Here is an 18,723-nt window from a genome sequence, read left to right as displayed (position 1 = left end):
TCATGTAATTGTCAATAAAAGCCTTTGACACTTATGAATTGCTTGTAATTATACTTCAGTATTCCATAGTAACATCTGACAAAGATATCTAAAGACACTGAAGAAGCAGACTTTGTGGAAATTAATATTTGTGTCATTCTCAAAACTTTTGGCCACAACTGTATGTTCCCTGTTTGGTAAAGCAGCTATCATATTTCTAGCAGACTGAACAAATGTCAAACTGCTGTTGATGATAAAAGTTAGAATGGAAATAAAGTTTAGCTAGCTACATCAACATAAATAAGAATGTGTTCTTAACTGACTTGCCTAGTTAAATAAAGGTTAAATAAATAAATACAAATGAAATTGAAGTAGGCAACAGGTGATCCAGGAGCATGCAATTGTACTTGCAGTTTCAGAATGCTTTAGTCTTTCAAATGACTAGTTGATAATGGATGTAATTACCAATGCACATCTAACACAGGCAGCCTAATCTGACGTGTTTTTGTTTATTCTTCTTCTCCTCAGATGTATTTGGGGTCCATGTCAGTGTCTTCACTGTGGCATTCCGTCTCATCAACTGCTTCCTGGTCCAGACCAGCTTTGTCCCGGATGAATACTGGCAATCCCTCGAAATCGCACATCTTATTGTTTTTGAATATTCTTGCAACAATTTTCTTGAAAGTTTAAGCAGTACCCTTCTAATAACCTTTTTGTGGACAATAGGCTGTGTATTCTGCTAAATCCTTAACTTCACCTATGGCTATTTGACGTGGGAGTGGACAGCAGATATAAGGTCCCAGCCCTGTACACAGGTCTGCTTCACCAGCGAGGCACACTGGATGTCATGGGTCACCTCCAGACCCTGTGTTACAACAGTGATCCTTCAACCCCTCCACTGCCTGAAGCCCTCTTTCTAATGCCCTATCACTCTACACCTTTCTACAGGTACAGTCCATTTTTTGTGGGCTTTTGCATGAGTAAGAACTGTGGCATGCTTATAGCTACCGAGGCAGTGCAGTAAATATTCAATATACATTTTTGAAGTTAAATCAAAATGGATCTGCAATGTAATGGAATAAATTATAATTAAAACTGAATAACAGATTGATATTTTAAACATTGAAAATAATGCAACACCTAGCCAGACAGTCCACTATGTTAGGGGGGAGAAGCAATCAATATTCACTTTTTTCATTTATTGGGAAGCTGCAATTCATTTTCAACAGCACATCTGTAAATGAAAGGAAATAAATCAGCCTTAATAAAACAAGCCATAGTTGGAATGTTACTGAACAATTTAACGACAACACAGTTGCACTTTATCTCACCATTTTAAACAAATATGTAACGTAGCAGCAAATTATAGAAATCGACTGTGGAACCAGCTTGCATTCTTGCAAGTATTTCTCAGTGGTTTTGCTACTTTTAAAGTTTTACTGCACACAACAGTATCATTGTCAGCAATTGTTTAGGCCATCATCTCACAAGTATCAATTTGTCACCTTATTACAATTTGGAATTTAAATTAAAGTGTATTTGTCAGTGCATAACTTCTCAATGCTTCTCAATGTATTTCTTTCCATTGTTGGATGCATCCAATTAATCATTATTCATTCACATTAGGCCTACATTTAGACAATTAAAAATGGTAATAGATTATTATTATTTTTTAAACAAGGCCCAAAAATAAGAAATGTTGTGCAAATTACAGTCAGTGATGGCTCTTAAAAAGAACATGTAACAGCTGACCTGATGACAATGAATGTGTACTACAGAGTTAGCTACTGTCAGATTTACTAAACATTCCCATGTTTCTTGCTGTAGTTAGTCATATTTATCATTGCAGCAATCATTTTCTTTGTGCGCATGAGATTAGATTGCAGTCAGATACACCACCATTGCTACTAACCTAAGGATTGCTTACACAACACAGGAAGCAAGGGGACATTCGGCAGCATTAAAAGAACATTGTGCAAAATCACAAAAACAGAAGAATAAGAAGTGAAAAGGCTTTCCATCAAACACATCCTAAATAGCCTTTGCAACTACAATATCAGCCATTATAAAAACAGATTCATTAGGTAAGATTATTCTCAATATTTGGGATCAAAGGGCATAGGACCCAACTCTATTTTTACATCAGCCATGTGTCTGTCTGTGTTCCGTCCTGCTCTGCTCCACTTCCTCTCTCTTTGTGACCGGGGCCGGGCCCTCTGATTGCGCTGCTGGTGCTTGGCTAGTCTTTCTTCTTTAGTATCCGTATTTGGCACTTCAAAGGGTCTACTGTGAGTTGGCGAAAAGAAATGTCAGAATATGGTAAAGCACAACATTCACAAGATCCTATTGAAAAAACAGTTATGAAAACTATAAACTTACCTTGACCCATAACGTTGTGAGTAGGTATCTCCAAAGAAGTGCCTGTAGACATACTCATCAAGATCTTCAAAGACGTCATCGTTGTGGCCATGATACTCATCCATGTCCTCCAGGTAGTCTTCCACACCACTAACAAAGTCTGTGAACAGCATCTGATCATGGATGAAGACGCCGTTGTGAAAGAAATGTTTAATAAAGCTCTCCAGCTCAGTCCAGTGGTGGAAGTGGTCAACCTCCTGCTGGAGGTAGCTGTGAAGCAGCTGGTTGAACTCATCTGCTCTTATGGGGTCCATGGCTTTGTTGAAGAGGCTCATGGATTCTTGGTAGGCACAGTCAAAAACCCCAGAGCAACCTTTGGGCACTCCTCTTTGTTGTTGCTCAGCCTCTGGGTCCTCCTCAACTTTACCCCCTGACTTCCGGGTGTTACGGTGTGCCTGGAAAGAGTCATCAGTGGATTTACGAGGGTGACGATGCAGGGGCTTGTGGGTTCTGGGCTGCCATGGTTCCTCCTCTGAGTCCTTGTTTCCATGGTCTCTATGATGCTCCGGCTGCTCTGTCTTGGCTTCCTTCCTCTCATGAAACCTCCGATCGTGAGGCCGGTAAGTCTTGTCCATCATACGCGAAGCAGAGTCCTTGAAGTGGCGGAAGGTGGATTTCACAGAATCAGAGAACTTCCTCAGATTCTCCTTCACAGCCTCTTTGGCTTTCGTTATCTGCTCTTTGTGATGGTGCACAAACTCCTTGGTGGAGTTCTTCACCGCATCAAAAGTGTCTTTCACCTTCCCTATCACGCCATCCTTGGACCTCTTGACTTTGGCCTGCTTGTCTCCCTTGGCCCTCTCCTCTTTGGTTTCCACATAGAGCCTCTCCCAAAGGTCAGAGCGCTGCTGCTCAAAACTCAGCTTCTTCTGCAACTCCATGAGCCGTGACTGCAGCTCCTCTGTCTCCGGGTCGATCTCTCCTCCAGCCCTGGTGTTGCGGCTGCTCAGCTGCTCCCTAAGCTGGTCAGTCACCCTCCGCTCATTATCCAGCTCCCTCCTCAGTGTCTGGGCCTCAGCCATCAGGGCCTCCCTCTGGCTCAGGAAGCTGCGGAGGCGCTGCGTCTCCTCCTCCAGGTGGTCCTTCAGCCTCTGGTTTTCAGAGAGTATGGAATCGGTCCCGGCCCCAGTCTCCTCCAGGTCTCGGATCTGGGAGCGCAGGTTCCTCAGCTCCTCCTGAAGGGTGGACAGGGACTCCTCCTCACGCTCCAGGGAGCTCTTCAGCAGCTGGTTCTCCACCATCAGGTGACTCTGCTTAGACTCAATCTTAACCCTCTCCTCGCCAGTCTGCTTCAGTTTCACGACCAAGTCTTCTTTCTGGGCCTTGTTTCAAAACAAAAATACATAATTTGTTATGCATCCACAAAGGAGTATTAGCAAAACACTTAACATATGAACAACAAGGGGAACAGTTAGGCCTCAAATTAATAATGAAGATGGTTAACAGTGAAACGATGACAAAATACAATTTCTTCAGTCAGACGAATAAATGACAAATCAATTAATGGTGAATTTTGTTGCAGCATTTGAACCTTTATCTTTAGATATTAGTCCACCTTAAATTTATATGGAAAGACCCACCACTAGTGTTAAATTTGAATCGTAACCTGTACTTGCATGTTACCTGTAGCTGGGCCTGTTTGGATCTGAGATCCTGGTTCTCTTTAGTAAGCTTGTCCATAATCCCTGTGAGGGACAGCATCATGTCACTCTTGTCCTTTAGGTCTTCTCTCAGACTCTTAACCACGTCCTAAACGTGTGGAAACAGCATCACCAAAGTGAGCAAATGCATTGCTATAAAATGAGAATACACTTAAGCTTCATCTCACGCTACAGTTAAGTGGAGTGTCAAATGGTTCTCAAGGGGGCAAAAAGCCATCAAAAACAAATCGTAGAGAATCCAATTTGTAGAGAATAGTCACGTAACATGAAGAGTTTAAATGTGAAATCACAAATATAGCTGCGAGCAGCAATATGAACGTGGTCACAGGATGATAAAGGAGAAAATATCAGTTGGATAACAAAGAAAGTTCCTACATAATAAAGTGCTATCTTCCTTTATGTGCAATCACTGAAAGCATTGAGAAGAAGATTTCAAGAATTTTTATCATTAGCATATGTGCATCTTTTGGTACAGTGTGGCCATATTTGAATGCAGAGAAAAAACAACTATTAAAAGCCTTATGTCTAAATACAAAATCTGGAGTGAATCTGATGTATGGTTCATGAGGAGAATATGCCTGCAGATGATTTTGTGCATTAGCATTACATGACTTGAGATATCAAAACCAAATTCAGTGTGGTTCATCTTCATGATAGCAATGACAAATTTCAAGTTGCTAGACCACTATGGAGTATATTTACACTGGTTTAAATGGACACATAATCCGAATTTGACCAATCCCTTCGTCTTTCTCAAAGTAATTTAAGACATGTACCATGGGCTTACTTTCCAGATTTGGTGTAATTTGGTCCTATGGTTCATGAGAAGAAGATTTTTGAAGTATTTTAAACCTATTTTAGCATATACGCATCTACTGGTATAGTGTGGCCATCTTTGAATGCAGTGTTTACTTACTCTTTTGAGAGACCACATTTGGAGTGAATCTGACTTTTAGTCCATGAGATTTATGACTATTTTAAGCATTAGCTTTAAAAAGAGTCAAAAGTTAATTGTTAAGTTTCCTTATTATTTTTTGAAGATATCAATGCCAAACTTAACATGGTTCATCATGATGACCCTAAAGTTAAGTTGATAGGCGATTTTGAAGTGGATTTACATGGACACGTAAAATCTGATTATCAATAACTCAGCCATCTTGTAACCAATCCCTTAGCTTTTCTCGAACTAAGTTAAGAGATGTACCATGAGCCTACATGACGAATTTGGTCTTAAGTTTCCAAAATGTTCAAGATGGAACAAAATCTATGCTGACGGACTTTATGGGTCCTTGAGGCAAATTTGTTCAGCATAAAGAAAGACACCTACATACAACGTTTCAAGTCTCTAGGTTAAACGGAACGGAGGATATGAGGGTTTAATAAGTGAGGTTGCTTAACTTTTTATGGCTGCAGGGGCAGTAGAGTAGCTTGGATGAAAAGGTGCCCATTGTAAACGGCCTGCTCCTCAGTCTCAGTTGCTAATATATGCATATTATTATTAGTATTGGATAGAAAACAATCTAAAGTTTCCAAAACTGTCAAAATATTGTCTGTGAGTATAACAGAACTGGTATTAGAGGCGAAACCCTGAGGAAAATCAAAACAGGAAGTGGCTTCTATTTTGAAAACTCCATGTTCCATAGCCTCCCTTTGCTGGATTTAAAGGGATATGAACCAGATTCCTTTTCCTATCGCTTCCTCAAGGTGTCAGTCTTCAGACATAGTTTCAGGCTTTTATTTTGAAAAATGAGCCAGAACTATGACATCGCGTCAAGTGGTCACATGAGTTTTGCTCACGCATCAGAGTTTGGATAGGTATTGCTTTTCCCTCTCCTACTGTGAAAGACATTTGCGGTTGATATATTATCGATTATATATTTTTAAAACAACCTGAGGATTGATTATAAAAAACGTTTGACATGTTTCTGTGGACATTATGGAAACTATTTGGAATTTTCATCTGCGTCGTCGTGACCGCTCTTTCCTGTGGATTTCTGAACATAGCGTGCCAAACAAACTGAGGTATTTTGGATATAAAAATAATCTTTATGGAACAAAAGGAACATTTGTTGTGTAACTGGGAGTCTCGTGAGTGAAAACATCCGAAGATCATCAAAGGTAAACGATTAATTTGATTGCTTTTCTGATTTTCGTGACCAAGCTACCTGATGCTAAGTGTACGTAATGTTGTCGTGTGATCGATAAACTTACACAAACGCTTGGATTGCTTTCGCTGTAAAGCATAATTTCAAAATCTGACACCACAGGTAGATTAACAAAAGGCTAAACTGTGTTTTCCTATATTGCACTTGTGATTTCATGAATATAAATATTTTTAGTAATATTTATTGAATGTAGCGCTATGCTATTCAGCAGTTGTTGATGACACTTATCCTGTTAGTGGGATTGCAGCCATAACAAGTTAACACTGCCACCTTTAGGCCAATCGGGGCAATTATTTTTGTCTAAGTTAACCATGGCCTCTAATTTCGTTGGGCCAAATTAGAAAAAAAGTTACCAATCAAATCTTAAGTTATTTGACCAGGTCAAGAAAAAATAAATCTAAGCATAACAATAGATTTCAGTGTCACTGTGAAGCCCTAAATATAAACCACAAAAACAAGGATAGGCTACACAGTATAATATAGGTGGCTTGCAATGTATTTCAATACAAGGACCTCATTGCCTAAAGAAACATATTGCTACTGTATGTCATATCAAAAACTATTTGAGATCAGTGGAAAATGTAACAAAGCTAGATAGTGTTTGACCACTTCCTTTGAGGCATAATTTGCAAATTAATTAATTAATTAAAACATCCTTCCGTGTGGTGGGTGGTGAAGATACATTATTTTGCGAGCAAGTGGCTCTCTGGAAGGAGCAATAGTGTGCTTTAGTTGGGGCATAAGCATACTTACCACAGAAGTTAGATTTTCTTGATGAGTAATAGTGAAATGAGTGCTCACTGAGCATTGCTGTAAAAGTTGTGGATAGATCAATTTAATATTGAAACGCTTAAAAGTTCTTCCTAAAATATGATACTGATAGTTCCAAATGTGACGTTAGGACTACTGGCACTTTAATGCCTGAAATCTGCATGTGTTCTGTCAAAAGAATGAGAGAATTCTATAGCTGAAACAAAGTTCACCAAAGAAAAAAGAAAAACCCGTTTCTAAGACAGGAAAATAACATGTATTTTGTTTTATTATGCTAATTTATTTGAGAAGGATAGAGGGAGGTGGCTTATGATACCTAAATGTATGCATCAAGAACTCTTTACAGACCTTGTTGATGACATTTGGTCCTTTATGACACTGAGGCTGCAGATCTCTCGAATGATCAAGGTCGTTCACTCCACAGATCTTCTCCACAATCTTCTGCCTGTCCTGAACCTGTACTGTGCCTGTGTTAGAATGAAATATTAGGCATTCCCTTCATTTTCCGTAAGCATAGGCATGATTCACCAGATGATAATACACATTCAAGAATAGTAACACAGAAGCAGAAAAAGTTGTGGGAAATGTCCACGTCATGTTAGGTGCAATAAAAAGGGTTCCCACTCTTGGACAAACAAACATTTTAAGACTTATCCAATTAGTTTCCAAGATTCAAAACTATTTGGTGACATTGATCAGCAGTGGCAAAATGAACTCAATAACATCAATGTGTTATTGTGTGTATTGTTGACTTATGACCACACTCGCTGGCAAATTAGAAAACCTGTGTGGGGTGTAGGTGTTGGAATTCCCTGACCCGTGGGAAATTAGGAACCCATTGTTACCTCACCAAAGATGATGGCACAAGAAAGTAATATACTACCACACATAAAAACAGAAAATAAATTGACTTACATTAAACAACTGTCCCATCATGAGCATCTGGTTTGTAGTCAACTCACAAAATGTGGCACACCTCTGATTATGTTTATCAGTCATACTCAGAATGTCACCTTTCAGCCAGCTCTGAGCTTCCAATAACATTGGAAAACTGATTGCTTATTGACCACAACCCAGATACTGTATTACATTTTTACATTTGAACCATTTAGCAGACACGCTCACCAAGAGTGACTCACAGGAGCAATCCGGGTTAAGTGCCTTGCTCAAGGGCACATCGACCCTCTTAACCACTAGGCTACCTGCCACCCTATGACTAAATGATGTTTCTACACATAACAAACATTCTGATGAGGATGGATTCAAGAAGTCAACAGAAGCACTGTAATTCTCTTTTCACTATCTTAATAGGATGTGTATCCTTTCAATATGATCAAATATATCTATGTAGGCACTAGACATGCTTTGCATAATCCCACTAAACACACAGGTTTAGTTTGCGCTATTCAAAACTAGGATGCGGTGATGACACATAACATTCACATGACGTTATCATGACTTATGCACCTAAGCAAGCTGAGTTAATTACCCTCATACCATCCACTCTATACTGTACCTTCAAATTTTCCTAGAACACAAAACCAACACAAGTTAAAACTGCTAAAACAGCCCTACTCGTGAAATCCTTTTACCAATGATTCCATACTTATAATGAGCAACATTGAAATTCTTCATCACATATTTACCAATACTTTCCCATGATGCTTACCGTAGAAGTGACCAAAGCCCATGCTGATGGCGATGACGAGGGCTAGTAGGATACATTTGTTAAGGGTGCTGCTGACATGGCCTTGAGGTGGGGGTGCAACGCACGGTTCCTGCTGCACCTCCTCCTCCTGTACCTCCTTCTGCTCCTCCTCTAGAGTCTCCTCTCGGTCACTGGGGCCAGACTCCTGCACCTCCTCTCCAGGCTCAGCCACAGAGCTAGTGGTGCTCTTCCTCACCCTGCGCCTCCGCACTACTGGGGTGACCTGCACTCCTCCCTCATCCTCACTGCTGCTGCTGGAGTCTGCAACCACAGGCTGCTCTGCAGGGAAAACTGCAACATACACACACCCACACAAATAATAATTAGTGCACTGAACCATAATTACAAGGTAGACATGTAGGTTGACAAGCTTGTAAATCATGCGTATGCTGCTAAAATCATTAACAGCACATTGCTACTTAAAATATATGGTTTTAATTGCCCTCATTGATCTAGTAGCAATATATCATGTCTCCATTCAATTCTAATTAAAGAGACTGCCCCTAAAAAGCTACTTCTCATTTTGAAAACGGCCTATGTGGCATCGATGAGTCAGAAGCAGTTATTCTACTATCAAAATTGACTACAAAGTGTAAATGGGATAATTTTGGTCATAAAGTCAGTCTCGTCTAAAACAATGATTTGCGAGATGGGAAAAAAAATGTATGGGTACCATAACAGTTTTCCTTGGGTTGGGTATATTTCAATCCTGCCCACAGTTGGCAGCACCAAGTAATCATCAGTTCAGCGCTCAGCTGCAGGCGACCCCATCGTAATGCCCATGGTCAATTTGGTTTGACATGTGACATCCCTATGGGGCTATTTAAGGACCATCAGTAAATTACACAATGTACATGGGACAATATTTTAAAATGTCAATAGCTCCAAATGTACTTACTTAAAAACCTCAAACCTGCAATAAATTGTGGAAATTAAAATATTGAAAGCGTTGAATGAGAAATAAAAGATGTGAAACATTAAAATATTTTCCCATTTACAGTAATTTACTGATGGCCCCTAACTAGCCCTAGAGATAAGCTATTCAATGTCAAACCAACTTTGCCACAGCGGCACACCAGAGGGTGAAGCTAATTGGCTAAATAAGTTGGCTAGCACTAACTAGCCTAGGCGACATCAAGACAAGACCTGGTTAGCCTTTCAAGTTATCTAGAAGAGTGAGTGATTGTATATTCACTCTGCCAAAACAGTACACAAACACTTGCCACGTGTGAACACACACACACACACACACACACACACACACACGCAAGAGAGACACACATTAAACCACACCCCTCCAAGACAACTCTTATTTGGCTTTGGTCATGCCTGCTGCATTTCTCAATGACCAAGTCGAAAAACTAAACGAAAATCAGGAAGTTCAGCCCCCCTTTAAAGCCTATACAGTTTTTTTTTGTAAAGTAGGGCTCTCCAACCCTGTTCCTGGAGAGCTACAGTCCTGTAGGTTCTCAGTCTAGCACACCTGATTCTAACAATTAGCTGGTTTAAAAACCAGGTGAGTTACAACTGAGATTGGCACAAAAACCTACAGGAGGGTAGCTCTCCAGAAACAGGGTTGGAGACCCCTGTTGTAAAGCTAGGCTTCATGACATTGGTGCACATTCAACTGGGGAAACAAAAAGAATGCTTTAGTCTTCCAGAGGAAATGCCAAACCTGTGAAACGGACCCACATTGCTGTGAAAATTTGATTATGTTTTGCTTAACAATAACCATTGATTGCAAAATCTGATTAAAGACATCCCTCTGGTAATAGGAGAAACATGTAAACAACATGCCTCAGTATCAAGTTTAATCTAGGTTACATGACCACAGAGGTGACCCGTAGCCTAAAGTTTAAAGAGAAATACAGGAGATCCAGACTAACAACTAATCTGATATACAATTTTTCTGAAATAAAATGTATTATAGGCTGAGCTAATTATACATCAGGTATATCAGTCAAACCAATGACATTTAGGCAAATCATCACTGGGGCAACTTCCAGTTGTTAAGCCTATAAAAACACACATCATGCAGAAATACCACGCAAGTGTTTCGTTTCACACATTTAGTGGCAGTTGCAACACCCTTCAAAAGAAGCAGAACTTGTTTACATCATCGGACAGAATTTGCCCTGACAACAGCTTATCAGGTTTAGGCCTGCTACACTGTGTTGAGCAAGACAAGCAGCACACTATCATATTCACACCAGTCCAGTTTATACCACCTGAGAGAGGACAGCTGCCAGACATCTGCCCTTTCAGTTGGCAGCCCAAGTCCCACAGACTCTGTGGAAGCTTCCAGTGGCCCATCATCAGCCTGGCTTTAGGACAAGGGGAAGGGGAAAGGGATAGGAAGGAGTGCTTTGTTGGTTTCTTCTGTTTGTCGTCATGCCCTATCTGTTCTCTTATCCACTTAAGTTGCTTGATCATCACCAGACCATCAAACCTTGCATGGAAACATCTCTAACTTTGAACTGCGAAGATAAATACAAATGTATCTAAATTCTCCAATTTACCTCATACTGGAATTCATTGAAACATCCCCTAAAGGGTGTGTTGGTTTGCCCTACCAGTCTCTGCTGTGCTGAAGGTGTACTGGCTGCTGGAGGAGGTGCCCAGGTAGAGCTCCTCACTGACTGCTCCCTCTTCCTCCTCCACCGCCTGCTCATCCCAAGGCCCGAGCTCAGTCTCCCTAGTGTCCCCCAGAGTCACAATGTCAGAGTGGTCACTGGAGGAGCACAGAGTCACTTGCTCGTCCCCGGCCACCTCACCTCCAGCCTGCAGAGGATATTCCACATGGTTGGCATAGGGACTGGAAACATAGCGACATGGGAATCATACAAATATACAGCTGAAGAATGTTTTGTTTTTATCCCTCACCTCAGAAGCAGACAATATCTCATCTAAGGTTTCTTCTTTTAGAGTGGCATTAAGAGATGACTCACCCCTCTCCTCAGTGAACTCAGCTGAAACACATTTAGAGGACATTTAAAATTTGAAGAAAAGTTGAGTGCACGTCATCTACTGTGAGCACATATCATCCCAATACAGCTATAAATGTGTTTGATTACAGATGGTTAAACCAAATTATGTAGTTTTTCTGATACATGTATATTACAATGTTGAAACAGTTTAACCCAGTCATCTATAGTTTTTTTTTGTAATAGGCCTAGATATTTCATTTGTCATAACAAGGCATATGGTAACTCCTCCTACCAGAGAGAGTGGTGAGTTGGTCCTGCAGCAGCTCTGGCTCCAGCACTGCACTCTCTGGGAGATCAGATCCACATTCCAGGCCGTTCTCTGGCCCCAGGGCCTCAATATCTGAACCCTTAGAAACAAACCTATTATATTAGCCTACCACATTTTAGACAACCCTACATGAAGGCATACTATGACCTCCAGTTCACAGCATTAACCCTCAGACCTTCAAATTATTCTAGACAGTCGGCATAATGGCATTGACTGCCATAAAGGCACTCAAGAAGTAACTAGATGACATGAAACTTTGAATTAGCCAGTCACTGTAACAGTCATATCTATAGGCCAGTCCCATTAGAGTGCACTGAGGAATTAAGGCCTCTGGTTCCTAGTAGAGGTCGACCGATTGTGATTTTTCAAATGACGAAACCGATACCGATTATTGGAGAACCAAAAATGCCGATACCGATTGAATCGGACAATTTTTATTTATCTATTTGTAATAATGACAATTACAACAATACTGAATGAACACTTATTTTAACTTAATATAATACATCAATAAAATCAATTTAGCCTAAAGAAAATAATGAAACATGTTCAATTTGGTAAGAAAGCTAACGTTTCAGTTCCTTGCTCAGAACATATGAAAGCTGGTGGTTCCTTTTAACATGAGTCTTCAATATTCCCAGGTAAGAAGTTTTAGGTTGAAGTTATTATAGGAATTATAGGACTATTTCCCTCAATACCATTTGTATTTCATTAACCTTTGACTATTAGATGTTCTTATAGGCACTTTAGTATTGCCAGTGTAACAGTATAGCTTCCGCCCCTCTCCTCGCTCCTCCCTGGGCTCGAACCAGGAACACAATGACAATAGCCACCATCGAAGCAGCGTTACTCATGCAGAGCAAGGGGAACAACTACTAGAAAGCTCAGAGCGGGTGACGTTTGAAACGCTATTAGCGTGCGCTAACTAGCTAGCCATTTCACTTCGGTTACACCAGCCTCATCTCGGGAGTTGATAGGCTTGAAGTCATAAACAGCACAATGCTTGACGCACAACGAAGAGCTTCTGGCAAAACGCACTAATGTGCTGTTTGAATTCATGTTTACGCACCTGCTTCTGCCTACCACCGCTCAGTCAGATACTTTGATACTTGTATGCTTGTATGCTCAGTCAGATTATATGCAACGCAGGACACGCTAGATAATATCTAGTCATATCATCAACCATGTGTAGTTAACTAGTGATTATGACTGATTGTTTTTTATAAGATAAGTTTAATGCTAGCTAGCAACTTACCTTGGCTTACTGCATTCGCGTAACAGGCAGTCTCCTTGTGGAGTGCAACGAGAGAGAGGCAGGTCGTTATTGCGTTGGACTAGTTAACTGTAAGGTTGCAAGATTGGATCCCCCGAGCTGACATGGTGAAAATCTGTCATTCTGCCCCTGAACGAGGCAGTTAACCCACCGTTCCTAGGCCATCATTGAAAATAAGATTGTGTTCTTAACTGACTTGCCTAATCAAATAAAGGAATAAAAAAAAAAATTGGCAAATCGGCGCCCAAAAATACCGATTTCCGATTGTTATGAAAACTTGAAATCGGCCATTCCGATTAATCGGTCAACCTCTAGTTCCTAGTACTGGACTATTGGTCCTAAAAGTGTTAGCTGAGGTGCTCAGGCTGATGGGGAATCAAATAAGCACTCAGGTAGAGTCAAAAAGACTTGACTTACTTCATTACTTATGATAGTCCACCCACAGGAGGACTCTGTGTCACTTGAGCTCTCTGACATGGCTCCGCCAGCTGGTAAAAACAATGGAGCACACTGTAAAAAATGCATTAGGAATTTTTATTTTTTCCACAAGAGGAACATTTGAATACTCAAATGCAAAATGTATAATTCTGCATAAAACCACAGTTCACTGATATTACATTGAGATAAGACAGTTCACAACAACAGTACACAGACATTGCAGCATAATGCATGCCTCGTTGACAGGGGAATGTCTAGCTCTCAAAAACCATTAATCTCCATATGGAGGGTTTTCAGCCATTACATTCGCTCACATTTGGATCCATGTCAACTACAATTTTGACATTGTTTTAACGTTTAGAAACGTCAATCATCACTTTCAAAACGGTTTTCTAAACATATGCCCCTTGTCTTTCATGTCAGCGAGAACATTTATCAAATAAAAAAGATACACTTACTGTAGCAGTTGTGCACAGATTCATACACTGTGTGTGCCTCCAGTTGACGACCTACACTTCCTTCCTAGTTAGCTTACACCAAAGATTATGGATATACTGACAATACATGCGTCTCCCTAACAATGGGAGCCGTTGTCCACAAAGCGGCAAGACGGGCTGTCTAGCTTCTATCTATCTGTTCTTTGGGTTGGTGGATACATCTCATTATTATAATACTTTTTTGACTATTCGATGAGGGTTGTTGACTTTAACCACCTGTATTCAATAGAGAGAAATGCTATGCTACTAGCCTCATGCCATGACTATGCATAGCCATCTTGAGACAACTCGGATATAAAGTGTTTTTTCTCTCTCAAAGTTGCCAGTGTTGTGTCGAAAATATCCCCCTGCCAGAATCCCCCCTTCTAATTTCCTTAATTTTGTGGCTAGAGTCAAATACTTTATATAGAACAAACTTCAAGTCAGGATAGGCAACCGAAATTAATCATTAATGTATGTGTTATATTAAACATAGAGGGAGTCAAATGTTGGCAAGCAATAAACATTTCAGAACAACTATGGCTGAATTATTATCCTTACACTTTCAAAAATACTAGTCGAATAAGCCATGGGAGATATGACGAATTTTGGCAAAGAGATGTATTTTTAGACTAATACAAATAAGTAGCGGATTTAAGTACGGGCGACATGGGCAGCGGCACCGGGCGCTGAAGAGTGGGTTCGCCCAGGGCGCTGTACAAGCTAGAACCACCACATACACAACAGCAGACAAAAATGCTTTCTACTACTAAGATCAGTGAAATGTAGGCTAAATTGACAACGGCGTGGAGAGCAGAAATCTCAACGAGAACAAGTCGCAGCAATGAAGAACCCGAAGGGGGAAGTATTCTGCCAGGAGGGGGATTTTCGGCACAACACCGGATTATCCACGTGTCCTACTTATATCAGTACACTCTTAACATACACTCTGTACAACTTATGCGTATATTCGAGAAAATAAGACATTAGTTTATTTGTTGACCAAATTCGACAGTCATTATTGACCTCCATACAAAAACTCATTGCTTGGTGAAAAAACACCACCTAAAGGAGGGAGACAGATTTTCTGCCGAGTTGGACATCTCTCTTCCTCTCTGCTAACACACACAGGTGTTCTGAACACGCTAGACAGCGGGTGGCGAATTATGTCTTCCGTAAACAAGCGCTCGAACGTGGAGATATGGCTGTGTGGGAACACTAACCCTATAAAATGTGTGTAGTAATTTACATTTAGTTTAAAATAAATAATTTTTCACTGATATGAAATATACGTTACATATTTCCAATACAGTACCGCAAGCGATGCGTGTTCATGTTTAGAGTAACTTAACACAATTCCCCCGTCAGAAGATACTATCGTCAATAGGCGCTAAAGTAGTTTGCGTCTATGAATGGTAGGGGATGTCATGTGACCCCCTTTGCTGGTGAATGATCGCACCAATGCCCCACTTTTGGGGATATCGAAAACTGTTTATGTTTCCCTGTATGGGCATGATCTTTTTGCAGCAGAACATGATAAAGAGTTTATACAGCTTTCAGAGTACCCAGTAGTGGTTGTGTAGAATGTGGGTTGTGGGGGGCAAATGTCAACCCCACCACAACATTTTGGAATACTGTTACTTTGCCACCTAACTGGTTTACTGGTGAAGAAAAAAACGAAGCCAAGTGAGTATTGTTGATATTATTTCAACAACCCGAGTTTGGTGCACACGGTTCAATGCATGGGGGGCCTTCGTAGCTGCACTGTGCAGGATTGCAATGCTGCGATGTCGCCAGCTAGCTAGCCAACTACAGTTAGCACACGAGGAGTCCAATCCGCAATCGATTAGTCAACAAATGGATGTCTGAATAGATAGCTATATATATATAGATAGCTAACGTTACATATGTAGCTATGTAACGTTATTATATGCACAATACTAACAATTTTCATAAGAAATGACAATCGGGTGAAAATGCGAACTGAGGGGTGTTTTCTGCAAACAGCTGCTAGATAGACTGAAATTTAAACATCTTCTTGCTAGCTACCTAACAGTAATAGCTAGCCACTCGCACAGTTAGCTACTAGTACGCGTTAGTTTCTAACTTATCCTACTCTGTAACGACAAGTAGTATGACTTACAAACTACTCTAACCTGACAAAACACCAGACAGTAATATCATTACCCAGTAAGTTTCCAACGTAGAAAGTACGTATTTCTGCAAACGATTCTTGATATTGCAGTCACAATTGCGCTCTCACAGCTTCATCGATTTCAATTCAACAACAACACAATCAGCGTCTCGTCAGCAACACTAAAAATCGTACTTCCGGATCACAGAATTTCGAAAACGTTCTAAATAAAAGTATCCCATGTAATTGTAGAAACGTGTCAATAACCTGTATTTATTCATGATACATGAAAAATAACTGTTTAAACATTAACAATGAAGGGGGCAGGCAGCAGGGTAAGGTCAAGGAGGAGAGAAGGGGGCAGGCAGCAGGGTAAGGCCAGGGGGAGAAGGGGGCAAGCAGCAGGGTAAGGTCAGGGGGAGAAGGGGGCAAGCAGCAGGGTAAGATCAAGGAGGAGAGAAGGGGGCAAGCAGCAGGGTAAGGTCAAGGAGGAGAGAAGGGGGCAAGCAGCAGGGTACGGTCAAGGAAGAGAGAAGGGGGCAGGCAGCAGGGTAAATTCAGGGCATGCTCAGAGAGGACACAAAGACCTCTGGATTATTCTGCTATTTCAATTAATTATGTTATGCAGCACAATGAAAAGAGTGATAATGCATTTTTGAAGGAAGTTGCCCAAAATCTGCAATGGTCAACTGCTACAAAAAACACAAAGGATTAGTGTCGGGCTGCTTAAATGGAAAGATGAGAATTTTGATATAGGCTTGTGTTATGCAGCTAAAGGAAGGTATAGGAAGGGATAGTAAAGTGGTGGACACTGGTGTTAATCAGGTGCTTGAATTAATTGAGTCACAGGAAGGAGTAGTAAAGGGTGGACCTAGTGCTATAGTAGGAGTTGACTGTACTGATAGTGACGCTGTTCTCTGTAGTGATAAAGTTAACTATGGAGTTGACCGTACTGATAAAAGCATAGATCAGAATAATTTGACACAACGGATTATAAATGCTGTTAAACCCCAAAATTGGACACATAAATTGTATCGGGGTCGTTGTGATGTTGGGGAGCACCAGAAAGTTAAGACCTGCCACAGAAAGGGGAAAAAAAATCAAATAAATGTTTAGACTATCATGCTAGTTCAATGGCAGTACATGCCATCATGCAGCATAATGACACATTTGAGTTCCAATTTTGGGAGGAAGTTGACAAAACTTTGCAATGGCCATCTGGAACAGCCATTGTCATTAATTGTAGTATCAATTTTTTAGAAATATGTGTAATAAGAATAGAAGTACAATTCAAAGTCTTGTTAATGAGATTGAGGAAGAGGTTGAGTTGACCAACCCTTTGAGCCTGTCACCCATATGTAATGACATATGAGATAAGTGTGACAGCACAAACTTAAGTCAGTGCAACACAGTCAGACAGTACACTAATTGATTTAAAAAAACACCAAACAAACACAAAAGTGGGGAGAAGAAATGCAGTGAAACATAACTATGGTGAGGAATGGGTCACACATTAAAAGAAACCCAAAACACTTGTTGCTGTAAATAACCAAATAATAGTAAATGAGCAATGCTAGCATGTGATATCTGTGAAATTGGTATCAATTTGATAGTCGAAAGGATGTAGAATTTCCTACTTTTCTATGCAACTCAGAATCATGTCGAGTTCATGTACAGCCATTGCAAAATGGATGTAGTCTTAAAGTGGACTGTGACACATTTATACATTATATTGCTAGTGACAACAAGGTGAAATTAAACAAAATGGTACAAACAGAGAATGTAAATTAGGCTCAGGTTCAAAACCTATTGCCTGTGGAGAGTTTAAATTATGGAATGTCAACTGCTCAGAGAAGACCCTCAGACTGCCAACTTGATATGCAAAATGTATACACTTTTGAGGATAAAGAACCTGCTTCTGAGTTTCATCCTGATGTAGCCAATAATTCACATGAAGTGTCAGTGGTGCTGCTCAATCAAATCTCAGACACCCAAGATATTGGGATTTAATAATCACTTAAAGACAGAAAGTTGTGGTACAAGTTGTCATACAGGTTTATTAGATGAGGAAATCATAAGCTCTATGACAACTGATACAGATGAGAAGCATGTAACTGGAGAGGTCGGTTGATGTATAAATAAGCAGGGATACACTGAAATGTGTTTTGTGAGATGAGACAAACTTTGGATGGTTTTGGCATACCACTCTAAATAATGGTGTGTTTTCATTGACTCGTGATGAATGGAAGAGGGTCCATTTGGAGAGGAATGGTAGGTACAGTATTTGGTTAGTAGAGAACCTACTGAGACTTTTGCACCTCACCTTAGCTGAGACAGTAAATGTTTTCCTCTACAGTGATACAGTCCAATATGTATTCCATATACAGAGAACTGCATTGCTGGCTATGTTCTGTTGCATGGGTAAATAGTCAAACTGAATTACCA

The 18,723-nt window shown here is 40.4% G+C and overlaps 1 protein-coding gene across 12 annotated transcripts; it reads right to left on the bottom strand.

Moving 5' to 3' along the window:
- Positions 1-1,157: 1,157 nt before the first annotated feature.
- LOC110506553 (cell cycle progression protein 1) lies at positions 1,158-16,477 on the bottom strand. 12 transcript variants are annotated; one of them, XM_090222352.1, is made up of 12 exons: positions 16,332-16,477; positions 13,648-13,718; positions 11,922-12,036; positions 11,586-11,671; positions 11,276-11,483; positions 10,931-11,026; positions 8,664-8,993; positions 7,343-7,461; positions 6,977-7,033; positions 4,021-4,146; positions 2,359-3,719; positions 1,158-2,265 (listed from the first exon to the last, which is right to left on the bottom strand). In XM_090222352.1, the coding sequence occupies exons 2-12, from the start codon at positions 13,705-13,707 to the stop codon at positions 2,076-2,078; spliced, it is 2,748 nt and encodes a 915-aa protein (XP_090078478.1). In that variant the 5' UTR covers positions 13,708-13,718; positions 16,332-16,477; the 3' UTR covers positions 1,158-2,075. The 12 variants fall into 12 exon arrangements, with proteins under 12 accessions (XP_090078478.1, XP_090078477.1, XP_090078480.1 ...); XM_090222351.1 differs by having other exon boundaries at positions 13,648-13,740; positions 16,332-16,466; XM_090222354.1 differs by lacking the exon at positions 6,977-7,033.
- Between the last annotated feature and the right edge of the window lie 2,246 nt (positions 16,478-18,723).

The sequence above is a fragment of the Oncorhynchus mykiss genome, chromosome 26, assembly GCF_057628025.1.
Source record: "Oncorhynchus mykiss isolate SJ-2025 chromosome 26, ASM5762802v1, whole genome shotgun sequence".
NCBI classification, from domain to species: domain Eukaryota; kingdom Metazoa; phylum Chordata; class Actinopteri; order Salmoniformes; family Salmonidae; genus Oncorhynchus; species Oncorhynchus mykiss.
The sequence above is the reverse complement of the archived record's forward strand: the minus strand, read 5'-3'. Positions and strand labels throughout refer to the sequence as shown.